Here is an 18,733-nt window from a genome sequence, read left to right as displayed (position 1 = left end):
TCTAAGGGGTCACACAGAGTCGGACACGACTGAAGTGACTTAGCAGCAGCAGCAGCAGCAGCAGCAGAGTACATCATGAGAAATGCTGGGCTGGATGAAGCACAAGCTGGAATCAAGACTGCCGGGAGAAACATCAATAACCTTAGATATGCGGATGATACCACTCTTATGGCAGAAAGCAAAGAAGAACTAAAGAACCTCTTGATGAAAGTGAAAGAGGAGAGTGAAAAAGTTGGCTTAAAACTCAACTTTCAAAAAACTAAGATCATGGTATCCAGTCCCATCACTTCATGGCAAATAGATGGGGAAACAATGGAAACAGTGACAGATTTTATTTTGGGGGGCTCCAAAATCACTGCAGATGGTGACTGCAGCCATGAAATTAAAAGACGCCTGCTCCTTGGAAGGAAAGTTATGACCAACCTAGACAGTATATTAAAAAGCAGAGACATTGCTTTGTCAACAACGGTCTGTCTAGTCAAGGCTATGGTTTTTCCAGTAGTCATGTATGGATGTGAGACTGGACTATATAAAGAAAGCTGAGTGCCGAAGACTTGATGCTTTTGAACTGTGCTGTTGGAGAAGACTCTTGAGAATCCCTTGGACTGCAAGGAGATCAAATCAGTCAATGCTAAAGGAAATCAGTCCTGAATATTCTTTGGAAGGACTGATGCTGAAGCTGGAACTCCAACACTTTGGCCACCTGACATGAAGAGGTGACTCATTGGAAAAGACCTTGATGCTGGGAAAGACTGAGGGCAGGAGGAGAAGGGGACAACAGAGGATGAGATGGCTGGATGGCATCACTGACCTGATGGACATGAGTTTGACCAAGCTCCAGGAGTTGGTGATGGACAGTGAAGCCTGGTGTGCCTACAGTCCATGGGGTCACTAAGAGTTGGACACGACTGAGTGACTGAACTGACTGAACGGACTGATGCATGCAACAAGGTGGACAAATCTGTGAACAATGATGCTGAGCGAGAGTGGAGCCAGAAGAAGTGGGAAAAAACATGCAATGCTTGCTGTCACTTATAGAAAATTCTAGAAACTGAAAACTAAACTACAGGAGCAGATCAGTTGATTCCTGGGAATGGGGGAGAGGAGAATGGAGAGGGAAGATTATAGAGGGGTTATGAGTAAACTCCAGGGTGCATGTATCTTTTCAAGTTATAGTTTTCTTTTTCTAGATAAATACCCAGGAGTGGGGTCACTGGATCATATGACAACTCTATTTTTAGTTTTTTAAGGAACTTCTTTGCTGTTACATATAAATATACAGTGGAATATAACTCAACCATAAAAAAGAATGAAATAATGCCATTTGCAGCGACATGGATAGACCTAGAGATGATCATCAAGGTGTAGCGAGTCATGAAGAGAAAGACAAATATTATATGATCTGACTTATACGTGGGATTTAAAATATGGAGCAAATGAATTTGCAGAATAGAAACAGATTCACAGATATACAAAACAAGGGAAAAGGCAGGGGAGGGATAAATTTGGAATCTAGGATTAAGAGATACAAATGACTATATATAAAATGAAAAAGAATATATATATACACACACACATATGTATGCACATATATATGTATATATAACTGAATATATGTACAACTGTATTTATGTGCTTCTGAAAGTAATACAACATCGTAAATCAACTACACTTCAATATAAATAAACAAATGAATAAATAAGTAAACAAAAATAAAGTGATTACCAGGTGGAAAAAAAAGGACACTTTGAAGATGATGGATATATCTATTATCATGAGAGTTGAAATGGTTCCATACGTATGTACTTATTGACACTAAATAATTACAAAATTATTAAGTATGCACAGCTTATTGTATGTCATTTATATGTCAATGGAGCTGTAAAAAATAAAGCACATCTTCTCCTTTCCCAGACTACCTACTGAATCTGTGTGCTCACGGTCAGATTCCTTCCTATTTCCTCCAAAATACTCTGCTGCTTTCTCCCTGAGTCATTCCCTATCTCTGATTCCCTGTCCTTCCTCCATCTCTCTTCTCTGTGGTGTAAAATATTGAGTCAAAATCCACTCTCCTACAAACCAGTTCCTCAGACCTCTGTGCTCTTCCGTTGCTATCTTTTCTTTCTCCTCTTTACTCCAAAGGTTTATGAGGGTACTGTGCACACCCATTCTGGTATTTCCCATTTAGTCCTCAACTCTTGGCCCCCTGGAATTGCTCCCCAATACTTTACTTTCTCCTGGGTCTTCGGTGATGTCCAGTATGCCAGCTTCAATCATGTCCTCAGTTCATGCCTGCCAGGCTGCCATGACAGCACTCTCTGGTTCAACCCTCCATCCAGGTACCCTCTTTATGTCTCATTAATAGCGCCTTTTCTTCCAAACCTCACCACCCATGAGCTCTCTAGTGATCAGTCCTTGACTTTCTCTCCATTGCCTACACTTGACAAAGGTATCAATTCAAGCTCTCTATGCAAATGGCTCACCATACTGCCTTTAGCACTGAGCATTTTCTGTTCGTTCAACACCTTTAATGAGAAGTCTCAGGAACTTCTCTGGTAGTCCAGTGGCTAAGACTCCAAGCTCGAAATGCAGGGAGCCCAGGTGCCATCCCTGGTTGGGGAACTAGATGCCAAAACTAAGAGCACACATGCCTAAACTATGGATCCAGCATGCCATGACAGGACTGAAGATCCATATGCCACAGCCAAGACCTGGCACGGCCAAAGTAAAAATAAACACTGAAAAAAGGAGTTCACATTGACCCTGGTGGAACCATCTTTGACCTATGTATTTGGCTCTCTGCATAAAAGCTCTCTGATCGAGGGAGCCTGTTTGCTCACCATGTCACCTCGCTGTAGTGCCAGGGGCACTGTGGACACACAAGATGCAATTTAAAAGTCGCCGGGTTGATCTCTTAAGAGTTCTTTATGTGAGAAAAGGATATTGAGCCTGCTGGCTTAATATTTCCTTTAAGGTAAGCTTCCCTGGTGGCTCAAATGGTAAAGAATTTGCCTGCAGTGTGGGAGAAATGGGTTTGATCCCTGGGTCTGGAAGATCCCCTGGAGGAGGGCATGGCCACCCACTCCAGTATCCTTGCCTGGAGAATCCTCATGGAGTGAGGAGCCTGGTGGGGGCTGCAGTCCATAGAGTCTCAAAGAGTTGGACATGACTGAGCGACTAAGCACAGCATAGGCATAATTAATTCCACCCTTCGAAATGTCATTTTTTAAACTTTTCTGGCTTAAACTCTTTTCAATGGCTTCCCATAGCTTTCAACTGGGAATCCCACCCTCTTATAGAACACACTGTAGGATCCCTGTGGCTGCTTCTTGTTCTCCTTTGCCACTGTGCATCCCTACACCCTCTTCACAAGCCCTTAGACACGCTGCCTCGGTATTTTTTCTTTTTCAAGTCTTTGAATAAGCCCAGCTCTTTCCAACCTTGGGACCCATGACCTTGGTATTCCTTTTACCTGGAAGCTTTTTCTTTTCCCCTTAAATATCATGTCCTTGAAGAAATGTCCTCCGGCTACTCATTTGCAGGTGGTACCTCTCCTCTTTTTTTTAATCCTCCATAGCACTGGTCTTTTCCTTAAGAACATGACTCACCATGTCTGTTTATAGAGCTATTTTATGCCTACATTTTTACTCTGTCTCCCACATTTAGTTCTAAGAGGGAATGAGCTGGACTTCCATGGTGGTCCAGCGGTTAAGAATCCACCTGCCAGTGCAAGGGTCATGGGTTCAATCCCTGGTCTGGGAAGAGTCCACGTGCCACGGGGCAACAAAGCCGATGTGCCACAACTACTGAGCCCATGCAAGAGAAGCCACCGCAGTGAGAAGCCTGTGCACCGCAGCTGGAAAGGAGCCCCACTCTCCACAACTGGAGGAAGCCCATGCACACAGCAAAGAAGACCCAGTGCAGCCAAAATACAATTTTTTTCAAAAAAGATGGAAAAGATCATTTCCGTGTGGCTCACTCACATCATCAAGTATGAGTCCTGGCCTAAGTAGATGTTTAATAAATCTCTGTGAGTGAAGGAATGAATCTTCCACAGCAGTGTGTATGGTTGGTCCATGTGGAAGTTTAATAAATGATGCCTGATGGGAACTTTTTTAGTCCTAAAATAACAAGCCCTATCATTGATTATCACACACACACAAAAAACCAACACACAAATGAACAACAGCCCCATCACTACCACTGGTAGTCAATACTTATCGTCGACAATAAGCACCTACGACATTTGCAAGCCCACTTAATAAATCCGTCTCTAAGTTACAGCAAACAATGACAAACAAGGTGGCGGCAGCACTATTGACAATAGCCCAGAGGTAGAAACAAGCCAAATGCCCATCAATGGGTGGACAGATAAACAAAATAGGACCTATCCATACAGTGGAACAGGATTCAGTCATATAAAAAGAATGACATGCTGGTCACTGCTACAACGCGGATGAACCTTGAAAACATTCTAAGTGAAAGGAGACAGACACAAAATGTCATATACTGTATGACTGAGTCTTTTGAAAAAGCCAGAAGAGGCAAATGTATACAGAAAGAAAGCAGACTGGTGACTCTCAGGGGCTGTGGGGAGGGAGGAATGGAAGACGTCTGCCTGATGGATACTAGGTTTCCTGTTGGGGAGATGGGGATGTCTGGGACTCTGTAGTGGTGATGGATGTGCTACACTGTGAATGTACTTAATGCCACTGGACTGTACATGATAAAATGGTTAAAATTTTTATATGTATTTTGGCACAATAAAAAAGGGAAGGCAATAGAAAACTTTCCAATTTACATTATTTTGAAAAATCTCCAAACTGAACTTCCAAGTGAATGAGGTACCAGGTAGCAAAGTTAGATGGTTGCCTTGGTTATAAGAAGGGGATGACAGAGGATGAGATGGTTGGATGGCATCACCCACTTGATGGACATGAGTTTGAGCAAGCTCCAGAAGTTGGTGATGGACAGGGAAGCCTGAGGTACTACAGTCCATGGGGTTGCAAAGAGCTGGACACAAGTGAGCAATTGAATTGAACTGAACTTGGTTCCAAGAAGACAGATGACGTTTCAAACCAATACACTTCTTCACAAATACTAGTTTTTCAGAGGTTAGGAGAAAGAGGCCTAAGTGCCTTGCACCTATAAAGTGTTCTGGAGAGAAGCTGCATGTGTCCAGGCTTCTCAAGAATTCCATAGAACAAGGTTTCCTAAATGTTTACATATACCTCTCCTGAGATGCACATTGCATGGCTACTTCCGGTGGTATGCAGATAAACGTGGTGTACTTTTAATCATCATTTTTGTTTAGAGTGACTAGCTTTTATGAATAGCCAGCAATATTGCTTTCCATTGGTAGTGGTGATAGACTGTTTCTTTTCTGTTTGTTTGCTTGTTTTTAATCCATTCCATCCATTCATAGGCAAGAAAGTTGACTTTTGGGTGCACAGAGGTATGTTACCACCACCATCAAAATGCAAAACAGTTCTACAAAATTCTCTTGCTGCCTTTTGGCAGCCCAGGTCACCCATACCTTGGGGGCTATGCAATAAAGAAGACGCTAAGGACATAAGCCACAATGTGGGTGCAACTTGAATGAATTTGGCTAAGATATGGAGGGCTGGGGCGGGAACCCGGCAGGGGGTGGCTGCAAAGGACAGATGGATTGGGGGGTGATGGAAATATTCCTAAAATAGACTGTGGCAGTGGTTGTACAGTTCTGTAAATACCATAATGATCCCTGAATTGTATACCTTGAATAGGTGGATTTTACGGTATGTAAATGGCATCTCCAAAAAGGCAATTAAAAAAAAAAAAAGATTACATAGTGTATAATTCCACACAGACGACATAATCCCAGAAAAAGCGAAACTGCAGAAGCAGAAAAGAGATTAACATTCCCCTTTAACAAAACACGCGGTTAATGGGAAAATGTATTGATTTAAACCAGCGTCTCGAGAGGATGCGCGCAGGTGAGTGAGGTGAACCTGGAGAGGCTGGGACTCCAAAGATGAGCTTAGGGATCGCTTTTCAGGATGGGGCCCCCCTAGTTGCATAGAGGTGTGCCCCGCAGTCATTCCAGGAATCCTGGGGTCCCGCCCTGCCCCCCGAAACCAGCGCACACTTACTGTGGCCGTGCCCGAGACGGTGTGCGCGCTCGTGTCCGCGGCGCTCTGCTCCGAGTGCGACTGCGCGGGAGGGTACAGGTTTAACGTGTGCTCCGGGACGGTGGTCTGGCCAGTGTACTCCGGTGCGGGGTGGGGGTGAGGGGCCGTGTATTCCGCGGGGATGCCGTTCTGAGGGGGGGCAAACTGGGCCGAAGCGTAAGGCTGAGCCATTGTGTCAGGGGCAGCTGCTGCTTCCTGATTACCCTGGAAAATCAGAGAGAGGGAGAGAAACCATGAGCGAGCACCAGGCAGAACCTTCTCCCCAGACCCAGGAACAACAGCTCCCCAGATGTCGCATGGGTACCAGGGTGGTGCCCAGAGCCTGAGATGGGTACCGTCTTCATCAGACCGTATAAGGATGAAGTAACCATCACCAGGGCCTCCCTGGTGGCTCAGTGGTAAAGAACCCGCCTGCCAATGCAGGAGACATGGGTTCCATCCCTGGGTGGGGAAGATCCCCTGGAGAAGGAAATGGCAACCCACTCCAGTATTCGTGCCTGGGAAATTCCACAGACAGAGAAGCCTGGCAGGTTACAGTTCAGGCGGCTGCAAAGAGTCAGACAGGACTTAGCAACTAAAGGACAGAACAGTTATCACTGAGACAGGCCCACTGTACAGATGCAGAAATCGAGGCTCTGAAAGGTGGAAGACCCTTTCGCATGTCATGCAGCCCAAGAGCTACACAATGTGAGAGTCTGTGTTCTTCTGCACTGGATTTTTCTGGCAGGTCTTTCTAATTTCATTCCCATTTTGGAACATGTGAGCCTGTAGTCGTCGCCAGTGACAGCGGAGCCTTGATTTGATACTTAAAATGCCAAGAGAGATTAAATTGAACGTGTGTGTTCTTGAGAGGAGAGACAATTCGTGTAAGCATTAGAATTTAATCAACATTTTATGTGCTTTGGCTCACATAATGGGATGGGGGTGGTGGTCCTTGCAAGGGTCAGTGTGTGTGTGTGTGTGTGTGTGTGTGTGTGTGATGTTCTCAGAGCCAACATGAAGTGGCTGATGAAAATTCAAGACCTAATTTGGACAACGATGACCCTCTACGATAGTCTCATTTTAAGTGTCTCTGCAAAACATGGATTTGACTCTTAGCCTCGTTAATCAATGCCTCCCCCCAATTCCCTATTTTTTTTTTTATAAGTAGAGCATTATATAACAATTCGCCCTTCAGATCTAGGCAAAACATGCAATGTGATAATTACAGTCAAGTCAAAAGAATAAAAAAAGAAGAGTTCAAATGCTTCCCTTTCAGGAAACCTCTCTTTCTACCCCCACAACTTTACTACCCTACACACACACACACACACGTATACACACAGACGGCATCAGGGACTGTAACCCAGAGGTCTAAATTTTCCATGGTCTTAAGAAATGGGATTGCACAGTCAGAGAGAGAGGGGGAAAGCTTAGCAATTAAGCCCACCCAATAGTTCCCTCTCCCATTGTCTGTGGCCAATTAGATGTGACTTCATCCCTCCTGTAATGATACCAGGGCAACAATGTCAGAATCTCTCCCATCTCCAGAGTCCCTGCCACTGACATTTGAGAGCATCTTCAGCCCAAGCAACTTGAATACAGCAAAACCCATTATGACAGAGAGGCTAGAAAAAAAGTTTATTCTCAAGAGCGGTGCCAAGAGCTGGTGCATTTGTTTAGAAGGAACCTTAATTAGAATGTTAAAGATGACACTTGGAAGAGAACAGCACTTAGGATAAGTTTAAAACATTTTACAAGTGAAAACACCCCCAGCAGGCCCTTTCCTCCCCTGGACTAATTTCTCCAAATGTCTGTGCCATCGGAAGCAAAAATGCACAGCCGTGGCTTTCTTGGCAACATGTTTTCACGGCACTGGGGGGCTGTGAGGGTCTGACTGTGCTGGGGTTGGATCGCTTGAGGTGCAAAGTTAACTATCTGTCCTTGGGAAACCACATTCACCGTCACTGTCGCTCACTGTTCAGCCTCTTCAAGGATAAGCCCAGTTCCCTCTCAGGGGACACGTCCACTCCCAGCCCATGACCTGCAGATGTGGCCGAACCTTCCTCTGGGTCACGTGACCCAGTCTGGCTGACCAGAGGGCTCTCCTCTCACGGCCACAGTGATGGGGGCTCATGCTCATCCCTCTAAGCCGGTTAGCGAGTTGACCCCTTGCCACTCCTGTGAGGCTTTATCCTGGGACCCGACTGGCGTTCAGGGAGGAAGTTCCTTCACTACGATGATTGGTAACTGGAAAACATAATACCAGCTTGGAGCTACCAAGAAATGCCTCTTGAAAGGGGGCCTCCCTAAAGCAGAAGCCGACCCGGAGGAAAACGGAGCCCAGAAATGGAAACGCAGACCCACTGAGTCCCCCTGACATCATCTGAAGTCTTGGATCCAGCTCTTTCTGCAGTCAGTAATGCTGCTGTTTAAATTCCATAACTCAGTAAATGTCTGTGTAAGTCCGATTTTCCATTACACGCAACCAAAAAGGTCTTGACTAATACCAAAAAAAAAAAAATACTGTATATCAGCCAACTAGTATTCTTTTCTTCTACAGGGCTGCTCAATAGACTTGTGCACAGAAATTCCATGTGATGCAACTTCTTTCTGGCTCATGAGAAGTCCTAGAAGCTTTGGGACCTTGAGAATCCTCCAAAGGGAAATTCTCTGGGACAGATTTCACTTCTGCCCAAAGATCTATTTCAGCCTCTCCTGCCCCTCCCCTCGCTTGTCTCTGAAAGACGGTCTTGTAAAAAACACCAAGGCAGCCTGAAATGCTCACAGGATCAGGGGTAGAGATGGTGAATATAGACACGGCTTTCCTTGCTCCACCTTCAGTAGAAAGGCTTTCACAGGAACGTATACGCCCACCTCGCCTTTCTGCATGGCAGAGCCATCTCAGGAAGAGAGAACCAGTCCCACGTGCTTCTGCAAAGCAGCAGCTGCTCCGTGCTAGGATCTGACCCCTCTTGGCACTGCCCAGGGAAGGGCCTGACCTCAGCAAGCGTATGGTCTCTTTATCCTCTCAACAACATCATGTCTTCCTGTTTGCTGCCTCCTGTGCTTGGGGAGTTCTCTCCTACTCCCTTGCCTGGCTAGTCTCAGCTTCTCTCTCTCTTTTGAAATATTTATTTATTTACTTTTGGCTCTGCTGGGTCTTCATTGCTGTGCAGGCTCTTCTCTAGTTCAAAGAGCGGGAGCTACTCTCAACTTGTGGTGTGTGAGTATCTCACTGTGGTGGTTTTTCTTTGGGACCTCGGGCTTTAGGCACATGGGCTTCCATGTTGTGGCTCCTGGGCTCAAGAGCACAGGCTCAGTAGTCATGGTGAATGGGCTTTGTTGCCCTCTGGCACGTGGGATCTTCCCGGACCAGGGATTGAACCCGTGTCTCCTGCATTGGCAGGCAGATTCTTTACCACTGAGCCACCAGGGGAGCCCTTGGCTTCTCTTTGAGGTTCCAGATCCCCCAGCCAGTCTCCTTGACAATAATATCACATCAGCTGCCTGTCCTCTATGCTCTACTTCAGCTTTGCTCACTTCCCATGTAACTCGAGGTACTGCCATTGCCTGATGATTTGCCTGTGAACATCCAGATGGTAGAAGGCTGCATCACATTCTCTGCTCTATCTCCAGGGTTCCAAAGCACACTGGCTGCAAAGTCAACAGACCCCAGTGTCTGTTAAGTGAGTGCATGCTTAGCCAGTGAACTCTGGGCTCTGTTAGGCTTCATTTGGCAACAGGATGGAGGGGAGGGGATAGGAGAGGGATGCGCAAATGAACTCTGGAAGAAATCTGGCCCATGACTTGTGTTTGTAAATAAAGTTTTATTGGGACACACCATGCTCACTGTGCCCCAGTGGCAGACTTGAGTCACTATGATAAGAGACCATATAGGCCACAGAGCCTGAACTATTGAACTATTGGGCCCTTTGCAGAAAAGGTTTTCTCATCGTTGTGGCAGACTTATCATGAATCATGGGGACATCAGTTAAGAAGCTGTGTTTGCACAAATACTTTGGGCAGGAAATACAGTCAGTGGTGAAGCAGGGATAGAAAAGGGGGTGCCTTCTCCCTAAACCAAGGAGGGGGTGGCTCAGCCAGACTTGAAGAAAGCATGGTGGGAGAGGGATGCCATAGAATCTTTTCCAGAATGTTCTTTGTATCACCAGACATCTACACTGTACACACAAGTTCGTCAAACCCAGCAAAAGTGGGCTTATGAGAAGACCAGTGATGGTGTCACATTTCTCTGCTCCATCTGAAAGACATCCTCTTCAAACCAGAGCCCAGAAGACAAAGCGAGTGACACTCACATGTAGTGGGCATCAGGCATGGTGCTGAGCGTTTTTACAGCAAAAGTCCTTAAGCAAGGATGATTTCTTCCCAGGAGACATGAAGCAATGACTAGAGACACTCTCGTTTGTCACAACTGGGGATTAAGTGGCATCACAACTGGGGATTAAGTGGCACCAGCGTCTAGAGCTTCTAGGAGGCCAGAGATGCTGCTGAACACCCTACGATGCACAGGATCACCCCACCACCACCCAGGATTATCCAGCTCCGAAGGTTAATAGTGCCAAGGTCTAGACTCTGCTTTACATCTGGAATCCCACTTTATTTCGTTGTAAAGGATACTGTGGCCCAGAGCTGATAAATAATATTGTGAGGTCACAGCCACAGGTATTTCTGAGGAAAGCCAGGAGCTGAACCAGAGCCCATGTTTATCCCATGCCAAGGTATCTCTCATCTGGCAAGAAGATCCCCTGGTGGGGAGATACGTTTCTGATTTTAAATAAATAAGCCACTCTCTGTCACATATACAGTGACTCTGAGACCCGTTTTCCATCAGGAGGCATGTCAGGTGCTAGGGTCAGTCAGTCAGTTGCTCAGTCATGTCCAGCTCTTTGTGACCCTGTGGACTATAGCCCTCCAGGCTCCTCTGTCCATGGTTTTTTTCCAGGAGAGAGTACTGGAGTGGGTTGCCATTTCCTTCTCCAGGGCATCTTCCCAACCTGGGGATGGAACCTTCGTCTCTTTCATCTCCTGCACTGGCAGGCAGATTCTTTACCACTAGTGCCACATGGGGAGCCCGCAGATGCTGGGATATTTGATTCATAGAGGCCAGGCTTCTGATTGCCAAACTGCGGAGGGACGAGGGGTATCCTCTGCAAGTGTTAGAATAGCAGCTTGGGAAATTTCCGCCACCTCAAGCCTGAAGCCTGGCTTCTGGAGGCTCTGAGGTTCCAAGGGCCAAGGGCAAGGACCAAGTAGGAGCACCACTGGAGCCAGGACAAATCCTAACCTCCACCCAAACCTGCACCAATCTGGCAAAACCAGGGTTCAGTTCAGTTCAGTCACTCAGTCGTGTCCGACTCTTTGCGACCCCATGAACTGCAGCACTCCAGGCCTCCCTGTCCATCACCAACTCCCAGAGTCCACCCAAACCCATGTCCATCAAGTCGGTGATGCCATCCAGCCATTTCATCCTCTGTCGTCCCCTTCTCCTCCTGCCCCTAATCTCTCCCAGCATCAGAGTCTTTTCCAATGAGTTAACTCTTCGCATCAGGTGGCCAAACTATTGGAGTTTCAGCTTTAGCATCAGTCCTTCCAAAGAACACCCGGGGCTGATCTCCTTTAGAATGGACTGGTTGGATCTCCTTTCAGTCCAAGGGACTCTCAAGAGTCTTCTCCAACACCACAGTTCAAAAGCATCAATTCTTCAGCACTCAGCTTTCTTTATAGTCCAACTCTCACATCCATACATGACCACTGGAAAAACTATAGCCTTGACTAGACGGATTTTTGTTGGCAAAGTAATGTCTCTGCTTTTTAATATGCTGTCTAGGTTGGTCATAACTTTCCTTCCAAGGAGTAAGCGTCTTTTAATTTCATGGCTGCAATCACCATCTGCAGTGATTTTGGAGCCCAGAAAAATAAAGCCAGGGTACTCAACTCTAACAGACAGTGTCCACGGTAGCCAAGGAGCCTACAGGTAGCACTCAAGTCCTTGGAACCAGAGATGCACTCCCATGCCTGGAGTTCTCAGACAGATGTTGGTGGGACCCCTGCGGTTTCTTATTAACACTGACAACCATTCCAAAGAGACCCTAATTAATATTCCCAACATTTACACTTTGGGCTAATTACATCTAATATTTAATTAAGATCATCGTTCTTCCTATGGAATTATTTTTCACCTTCAAAGGGCTTCGGAGATGTCTTTCTTTCCTCCCTAGTGATACTCCTGGATTCTTAGCATGGTTGAAATGAATTTTCTGGAAAAAAATATATTCACCTTGTGCTTGCATGCTAAGTCACTTGGGTCATATCCGATTCTTTGCAACCCTATGGACTGTAGCCCACCAGGCTCCTCTGTCCATGAGATTTTCCAGGCAAGAGTACTGGAATGGGTTGTTGTGCCCTCCTCCAGGGGATCTTCCCAACCCAGGGACTGAACCTGTGTTTCTTATATCTCTGGCTTTGGCAGGTAGGTTCTTTACCACTAGTAAAGTCTTTACCACTTGGGAAGTCCATATTCACATTAAGGGCATCTTTTCCACTCTGGGTCAAGACAAGTCTTAAGTCACATGAACATGCTCCAGGGCGGGGGGTGAGGGGAAATGAGGGGAAGCTGAAGTCAATTTCATGCTGGTGGTAGGGATAGGCAACAATTATCCAGAGCATGCTGACTAGACATTCCCTGATTTGCAGAAGCTCCCTTCATTCCTCTGTGCTATGCTTACCCGCTCAGTTGTGTGTGACTCTTTGCAACCCCATGGACTGCAGCCCGCCAGGCTCCTCTGTCCATGGGATTCTCCAGGCAAGAATACTGGAGTGGGTTGCCATGCCCTCCTCCAGGGGATCTTCCCAATCCAGGGATTGAACCCAGGTGTCCAAAATTGCAGGCAGATTCTTTACTGTCTGAGGATCATCCCTCTTCTCTAATGCCAAATGCCTGCTTTTCCCAAATAAGTGGAATGATCATGGAGATGCTGATGTTTCCTAAGTCAGGGTGCTTGTGGGGGTATTGAGTTGACAGTGGAGGGTGATTCTGCCTTGCATGCACCTCCACATCATCCCTGAGGCTGGGAAAGATTGAGGGCAGGAGAAGAAGGGGATAACAGAAGATGAGATGGTTGGATGGCATCACCGACTCAATGGACATGAGTTTGAGCAAACTCTGGGAGACAGTGAAGGTCAGGGAAGCCCGGCGTGCTGCAGTCCACGGGGTTGCAACTCAGCAACTGAACAACCACATCATCGGCGTGGGGGCTTCAAAAGATTTTGCAATCCTAGCATCTGATTTTCAATGCCTGGACTTCCCTGGGTTACTGCTGAATACACAAAAGGGAAGAAAAAGAAGCCAAGACCTCGTGTTTTCCAATCCACCCTTGGTTGCTGCAGAACTGGGTAGAAATTTGAAATCAAGAGCATCTATTAGGATAAGTGGAAAAGAAACTTCGTCCTCCTGGGCCAAACCTCAATTAGAACAGCAACTCAACAGCAGCCAGATGACGTGGGAACCACCCCCCTCCCTTCATTCCCCGAAACACCCCGGTGGGTAGTTTGCACTCCAGTTACAGAGAGAAAAACGGGTTATTAAAATGCAACCAAGTCTGATTCACCAAAGGAAAAAAAAATGCCATTTCAATTTAAATATTTTACTGAAGCATGAAATAGCCGGGATATTATTGCTATTTTAAGACAAATACCGTAATCTGACCATTAGCACAGTGTGTGGACTTTGCTGCTTGCAGGCATTCAGTGAGACGCCCCTCAAATACAAGGAGAATTTCCTTGGTCGCTGAAACATCCCACACCCTTAATTTTCCCAGGAGGCAGAGCCAGAGAGAAAACGGGAGGTGCTCTTTTTAATATTTTGGTGGGGTTTTGTTGTTGTTGTTGTTGTTAGACGTCTCCTTCTCCTGGGCACAGCCCTGACTGGTTTAATAAAGTAGTTTTGGGAAACTAACAAATGAACCAAGCCTGGCAGCCCATCGGACTTGGCAAAATGTTTTGGCTCACCATCTAATGCAAAGCACATTTCAACTGCAGAAAAGAGTCCTTACGTGGCAGAGCACGGAACGGATTTATTCTTTTCACCGTGAACTGTCTGACTTTTACTGAGGGGGGAAAAGTGCCTGCCAAGGTGGACTTTAAGTATCTTTCTTTCTCATCTCTGTGTGTGTTTTCCCAGCTCTAATCATCAAACTTCTACAGCATCCCTTCTCCTTTTGCGTCTGAAATTTATCTGTTCCCAGTCCATTTTCTTGTCCCCTCAAACCTCTTCTGGCCTAAACACAGCCCCCCCCCTAGTAAAGAAATGCATGGGAATGGTTCAGTCCTCCTAAACCAACTGATTACACCTCTCCACACCGCCTAGAAAAGCGGTGTCTCCTGCCCTGGGACCCACCCCTCCCACCAACTCTGACTAGAGAAAGGAGACTGCCCCTTCTCAGCTGCCTGCAGTTCTCCGTCCTGCTGACAGTTTGGTCGACTTGAGTTTCTCAGCCTGGTCTGTTCTACTTCTCTGGCAAGAAATTGCGCATATTCAGAGAAAAGCCTCCAGTGCTGGACCGAAAAGAACTCAAACTGCATCATACCCCTGGGGGCACTGAAACCAAAGAAGGGAAATGCAAAATTACATCATTAACCTGCGGGTTCGAAGACCAGCTCAGTTCTTACACATCAAGCAGAAAAGCTCATGCACACGCACACACGCACACGCACACACACACACACACTTGGCTGAATTCCTCTGCTTTCCCTCCCGGCATGATTCAAGGAGCAAAATCCACATCACACAGAGAGTAACAGAGACTTCATACCAAGAAAGGCTTCCGCTCCATTCAAAGCACAGTTTCGAGTGAAACAGAAAAATGGGGGAAATGTACCTGCTGTACCATCCTGCTTCCTTTCTCCTCCATAAACTTAGCAGCTGTGCCAGTGCCACGCCACAGAGCATCTGGCAGTAGAGAGCCTCGATGAGGAGCGAGGGTGTGTGCGCTGTGCAACGTGGGGACGGCGGGGGTGCGGGAGGAGGGGGGGCCGGGGCCGCCCGGCTGACCTCCTCCTCAACATCTGACTGCTCCCCAAACCAGCCCCAGAGGGGACTCCTTCCTGGAGCTGATCCATCAATCACAGCCCGCCCCTCCTCTGGCCCCTGCTCTCCCTTTCCGAGTGTACACTGAGCAGATGATTATATAGACGAGGAAGGGAAAAAAAAAAAGAAAGAAAACCCACACAGCGCTCGACTACATTAATAGCTGTTTAAAAAACATTAGAAATGCTATCCTCTGCACCGCCCGGAGCTGGAATTTTTCATTACTAAACTAAATATATGGTATGCAAGCAAACTCAGGAATTCCACCGGGAAGCTCGCGCGACTCTCCTATTTTTGTTTTATATTTTCAAGAGGGTACGGGCAGGGGTGGGGGGAATGCCAAAAGGAGAAGGGGAGGAGAGGGAAGAGGGATGAAGACAGAGCTTGAAGAGATAAGAGAGATGGTGATGGATACGTTTTTTAAAAACACACCCTGAGAATACTGCAGATAAATGTATAACAAAGCTGAGTGGTTAACTGTAAATTGATCTTAAAATACTGTCAGGGGCGAGTGTGTGGAAGATGCTCAGGCCTGGCTCCTTGGCAGACTCTCTGTGTGATCTCAGGCAAGTTGTTGCAATGCCCCAGGCTCCAGTATTTTTTTTTTTTTTTTTTGCTTCTGTTTAATGGGGAACATGATGAGTGACTTCACAGGGTAATTGTGAGAAGATCATGATAAAAATCAAATCACGGGAAAACAAACATGCACGGTACCCTGCCTCAGAGGATGCGCTAGATAAACAGCTTCATTCATCACATTCAATAACGTGGTGAGCGAAATCCAAAACCATCTTTGTCCCCGAGGACCCAACAGGAAGGACCTGCAGTAGGTTCTGAAGAAAAGGAACCCACCCTTGACCACAGAACCCCAGTAATGATCAAGGGCATGAAGGAAAATCAGAGTCTCTTGTTTTTCTCTTGTCTTGAACTTCTGTCTCTTCTAAGTTCATTTTTTTCTTGTTTCCCAATGAGCAAAAATAAAACCTCATACAAAATCCCCTGCGATTTCAATGCCAAATGCTGCCTCTTTATTTAAAGCTGCAAATACTTTGTTCTTCCTTTATTATTAAAACTACAACCACCGCAGTGAAATGTCAACACAATCTCAGTTTTTATTTAGTCATGTCTTTCTGGCTCGCCCAAGGAGAGGTTTCAAGAGACCCATCCACTCTTTGCATGGACAGCCGCTTATCACTGAGACGCCTGCTTGGAAAGGAGAGATCTCGCTACACTGGAGGGAATGGATGAGGTTTCTGAAGTGATTAAACTTGTAATTAAATTGTATAACAGAGGAGGAGGTGAGGGCGGAGAAGGCTGCCCGGAAGAATTCCACTTTCCTGCTGATCTGTTGGTGGTGCTAGTTCGGGGAGCCCCTGGGTGATTTTTTTTTTTTTTTTAATTCCCAGCTTCCCAGGGTTGGAAAGAAAATCTGGATAAACAGTATTTGTGCCATTCTTACAGTCCTATTTCCAATCACAGTCTGGGGATGTGATTATTAATTAATTAATTAATGCAGGATGAAATTAAGCAGCTCTCTCAGGTTCCTTGGGATTCCCTGGTAGCTCAGTTGGTAACGAATCCAATCTGCAATGTAGGAGATCCAGGTTCGATTCCTGGGTCGGGAAGATATGCTGGAGAAGGGATAGGCTACCCACTCCAGTATTCTTGGGCTTCCCTGGTGGCTCAGCTGGTAACGAATCCATCTGCAATGCAGGAGACCAATGTTCAATCCCTGGGTCGGGAAGATCCCCTGGAGAAGGGAAAGGCTACCCACTCCAGTATTCTGGTCTGGAGAATTCCATGGACTAGACAGTCCATTGGGTCGCAAAGAGTTGGACACGACTGAGCACCTTTCACTTTCACTCAGGTTCCTTAAAGAGATGCGTCTGCTCCCCTCTCAAAATCGCATCACCAGAGGACCAGAGCCCCTCCTCAAAGGACTCGCTCAACAGGTGGGCTCAGCAGTCATTCTTACGAGCCACAAGCTCCTTGTCCAACTAATAACTGAAGAGCTAAACTTCAGTTCTTCAATCAAAGGGGTCTTGCTTTCTCCTAGAAAGCAAAAAGTATGAGACCAAGACAGAAAGATTCCCTGGTGTTCTGGGGAGTGACAGAGAAAATGCAAAAACCCGAAACACAAAAAAGTCAAAACACCCAATAGCGGAGAATGTTTCAGGTGGAGATAATCAGAGTGAGGTAATAGGACATTACTCTTTAGCCCACAGGCCATCGGGTCACCTAGGGGTGGTCCTACAGAGCCAGATGCTACAACTCCACCCCAGACCCACCGGCTTAAAATCTCTGAGGGTGGGTGGGATCCAGCCTCGGATGCTGTGTAAAGGTGTCTCAGACTATTCTTATACACAATTTTGGGGTGAAATGTATTGTTTTCAAATTACAGGTGTGATCCCTTGGGATGTAAAACTCTGGTGGCGGGTTATTGCATCAACATTCTCTAAATGAAATAAACTATACCGCACTGGGAAAGAATAGAATAGAGTAAGAGAAATGTTTCATGAAACTTTTATGCGGGTGAATTGGGTTGTGATGTAAAATCTTTTATGGGTCGCAATAAAATAAGTAAAATAAAAAACTCTATGCTGGATAATTTCCCTGTTGGTTGCCATCTAACTTTTTATTGGTGCTGTGACTACGGGGTTGGAGACAAATGCTGAAAAATCAGAAACTCAGTGGAACTATTGTGTATCCCATTTCCTCGTTTATTAACATAAATCAAAAATATTTTCCTTCCTAAAAACAAAAACAAAAACAAATATTCTCCTTTCTGATGAGGCTCTTGTGATGCTCTAGGGATCAAATCTATGGGAATGTGTTTCATAATCTAGAAAGACCTTGAGCATATATACCCACTGTAGGGATGAAATCAGTCCCTTTCTAGTTCAGCAAAGTTCTTTCTTCTCTGAAAAACACATGGGCAGATGCATTGGATTCATTCTACTCTGTGCCGGGCACTTTAATCCCCATAACCACCCCCAAGAGATAGATATTCTGGTCTTTTTAAAGGTAAGAACACTGAGGCTCCAAACAGGTGAAAAAATATTTCCCACTATGGGAGTTTGTAAATTTGGTAAGTGGTGGAACCCAGAACTTGAACCTGATGTGGTGTTATTGAAGAGTTCCTGTCACTGAATCCATGCTAAGATGAAGATGGAGATGATATTGATGATAAAGAGGATGGAGATGATGATGGTGGGGATGAAGCTGATGGTGATATAGTGATGATGATGGTGGGGATGAAGCTGATGGTGATGGTGATGAAAATGATAAAGATGGAGATGATGGTGGTGATGAAGATGATGGTGATGATAAGAAAACTTTTCTCGAGTACTAACTATGTACTAGTCACTGTTCTAAGCACCAAAGATAAAAAATTCAACAAAGCAGCTTTGCCTATATTATCATATTTGATAAGAACCCAATGTAGCACCTACCATCATTCTCTTTTTAAGCTAGG

At 45.9% G+C, this 18,733-nt stretch overlaps 1 protein-coding gene across 7 annotated transcripts in view; it reads right to left on the bottom strand.

The window, feature by feature from the left end:
• RBFOX1 (RNA binding protein, fox-1 homolog (C. elegans) 1) overlaps positions 1-18,733 on the bottom strand; it is a 441,591-nt gene that overhangs the window by 199,655 nt on the left and 223,203 nt on the right. For all 7 annotated transcript variants that reach the window (XM_010840448.1, XM_010840441.1, XM_010840445.1 and 4 more), the window contains exon 2: positions 6,132-6,374. In XM_010840448.1, the coding sequence (XP_010838750.1) occupies positions 6,132-6,374 (243 nt within the window). The remainder of the gene's footprint in view (positions 1-6,131; positions 6,375-18,733) is intronic.

The sequence above is a fragment of the Bison bison genome, unplaced genomic scaffold (genome assembly GCF_000754665.1).
Source record: "Bison bison bison isolate TAMUID 2011002044 unplaced genomic scaffold, Bison_UMD1.0 scf7180017864144, whole genome shotgun sequence".
Lineage (NCBI taxonomy): Eukaryota > Metazoa > Chordata > Mammalia > Artiodactyla > Bovidae > Bison > Bison bison.
This window is presented reverse-complemented; position numbering and strand designations above follow the sequence as displayed.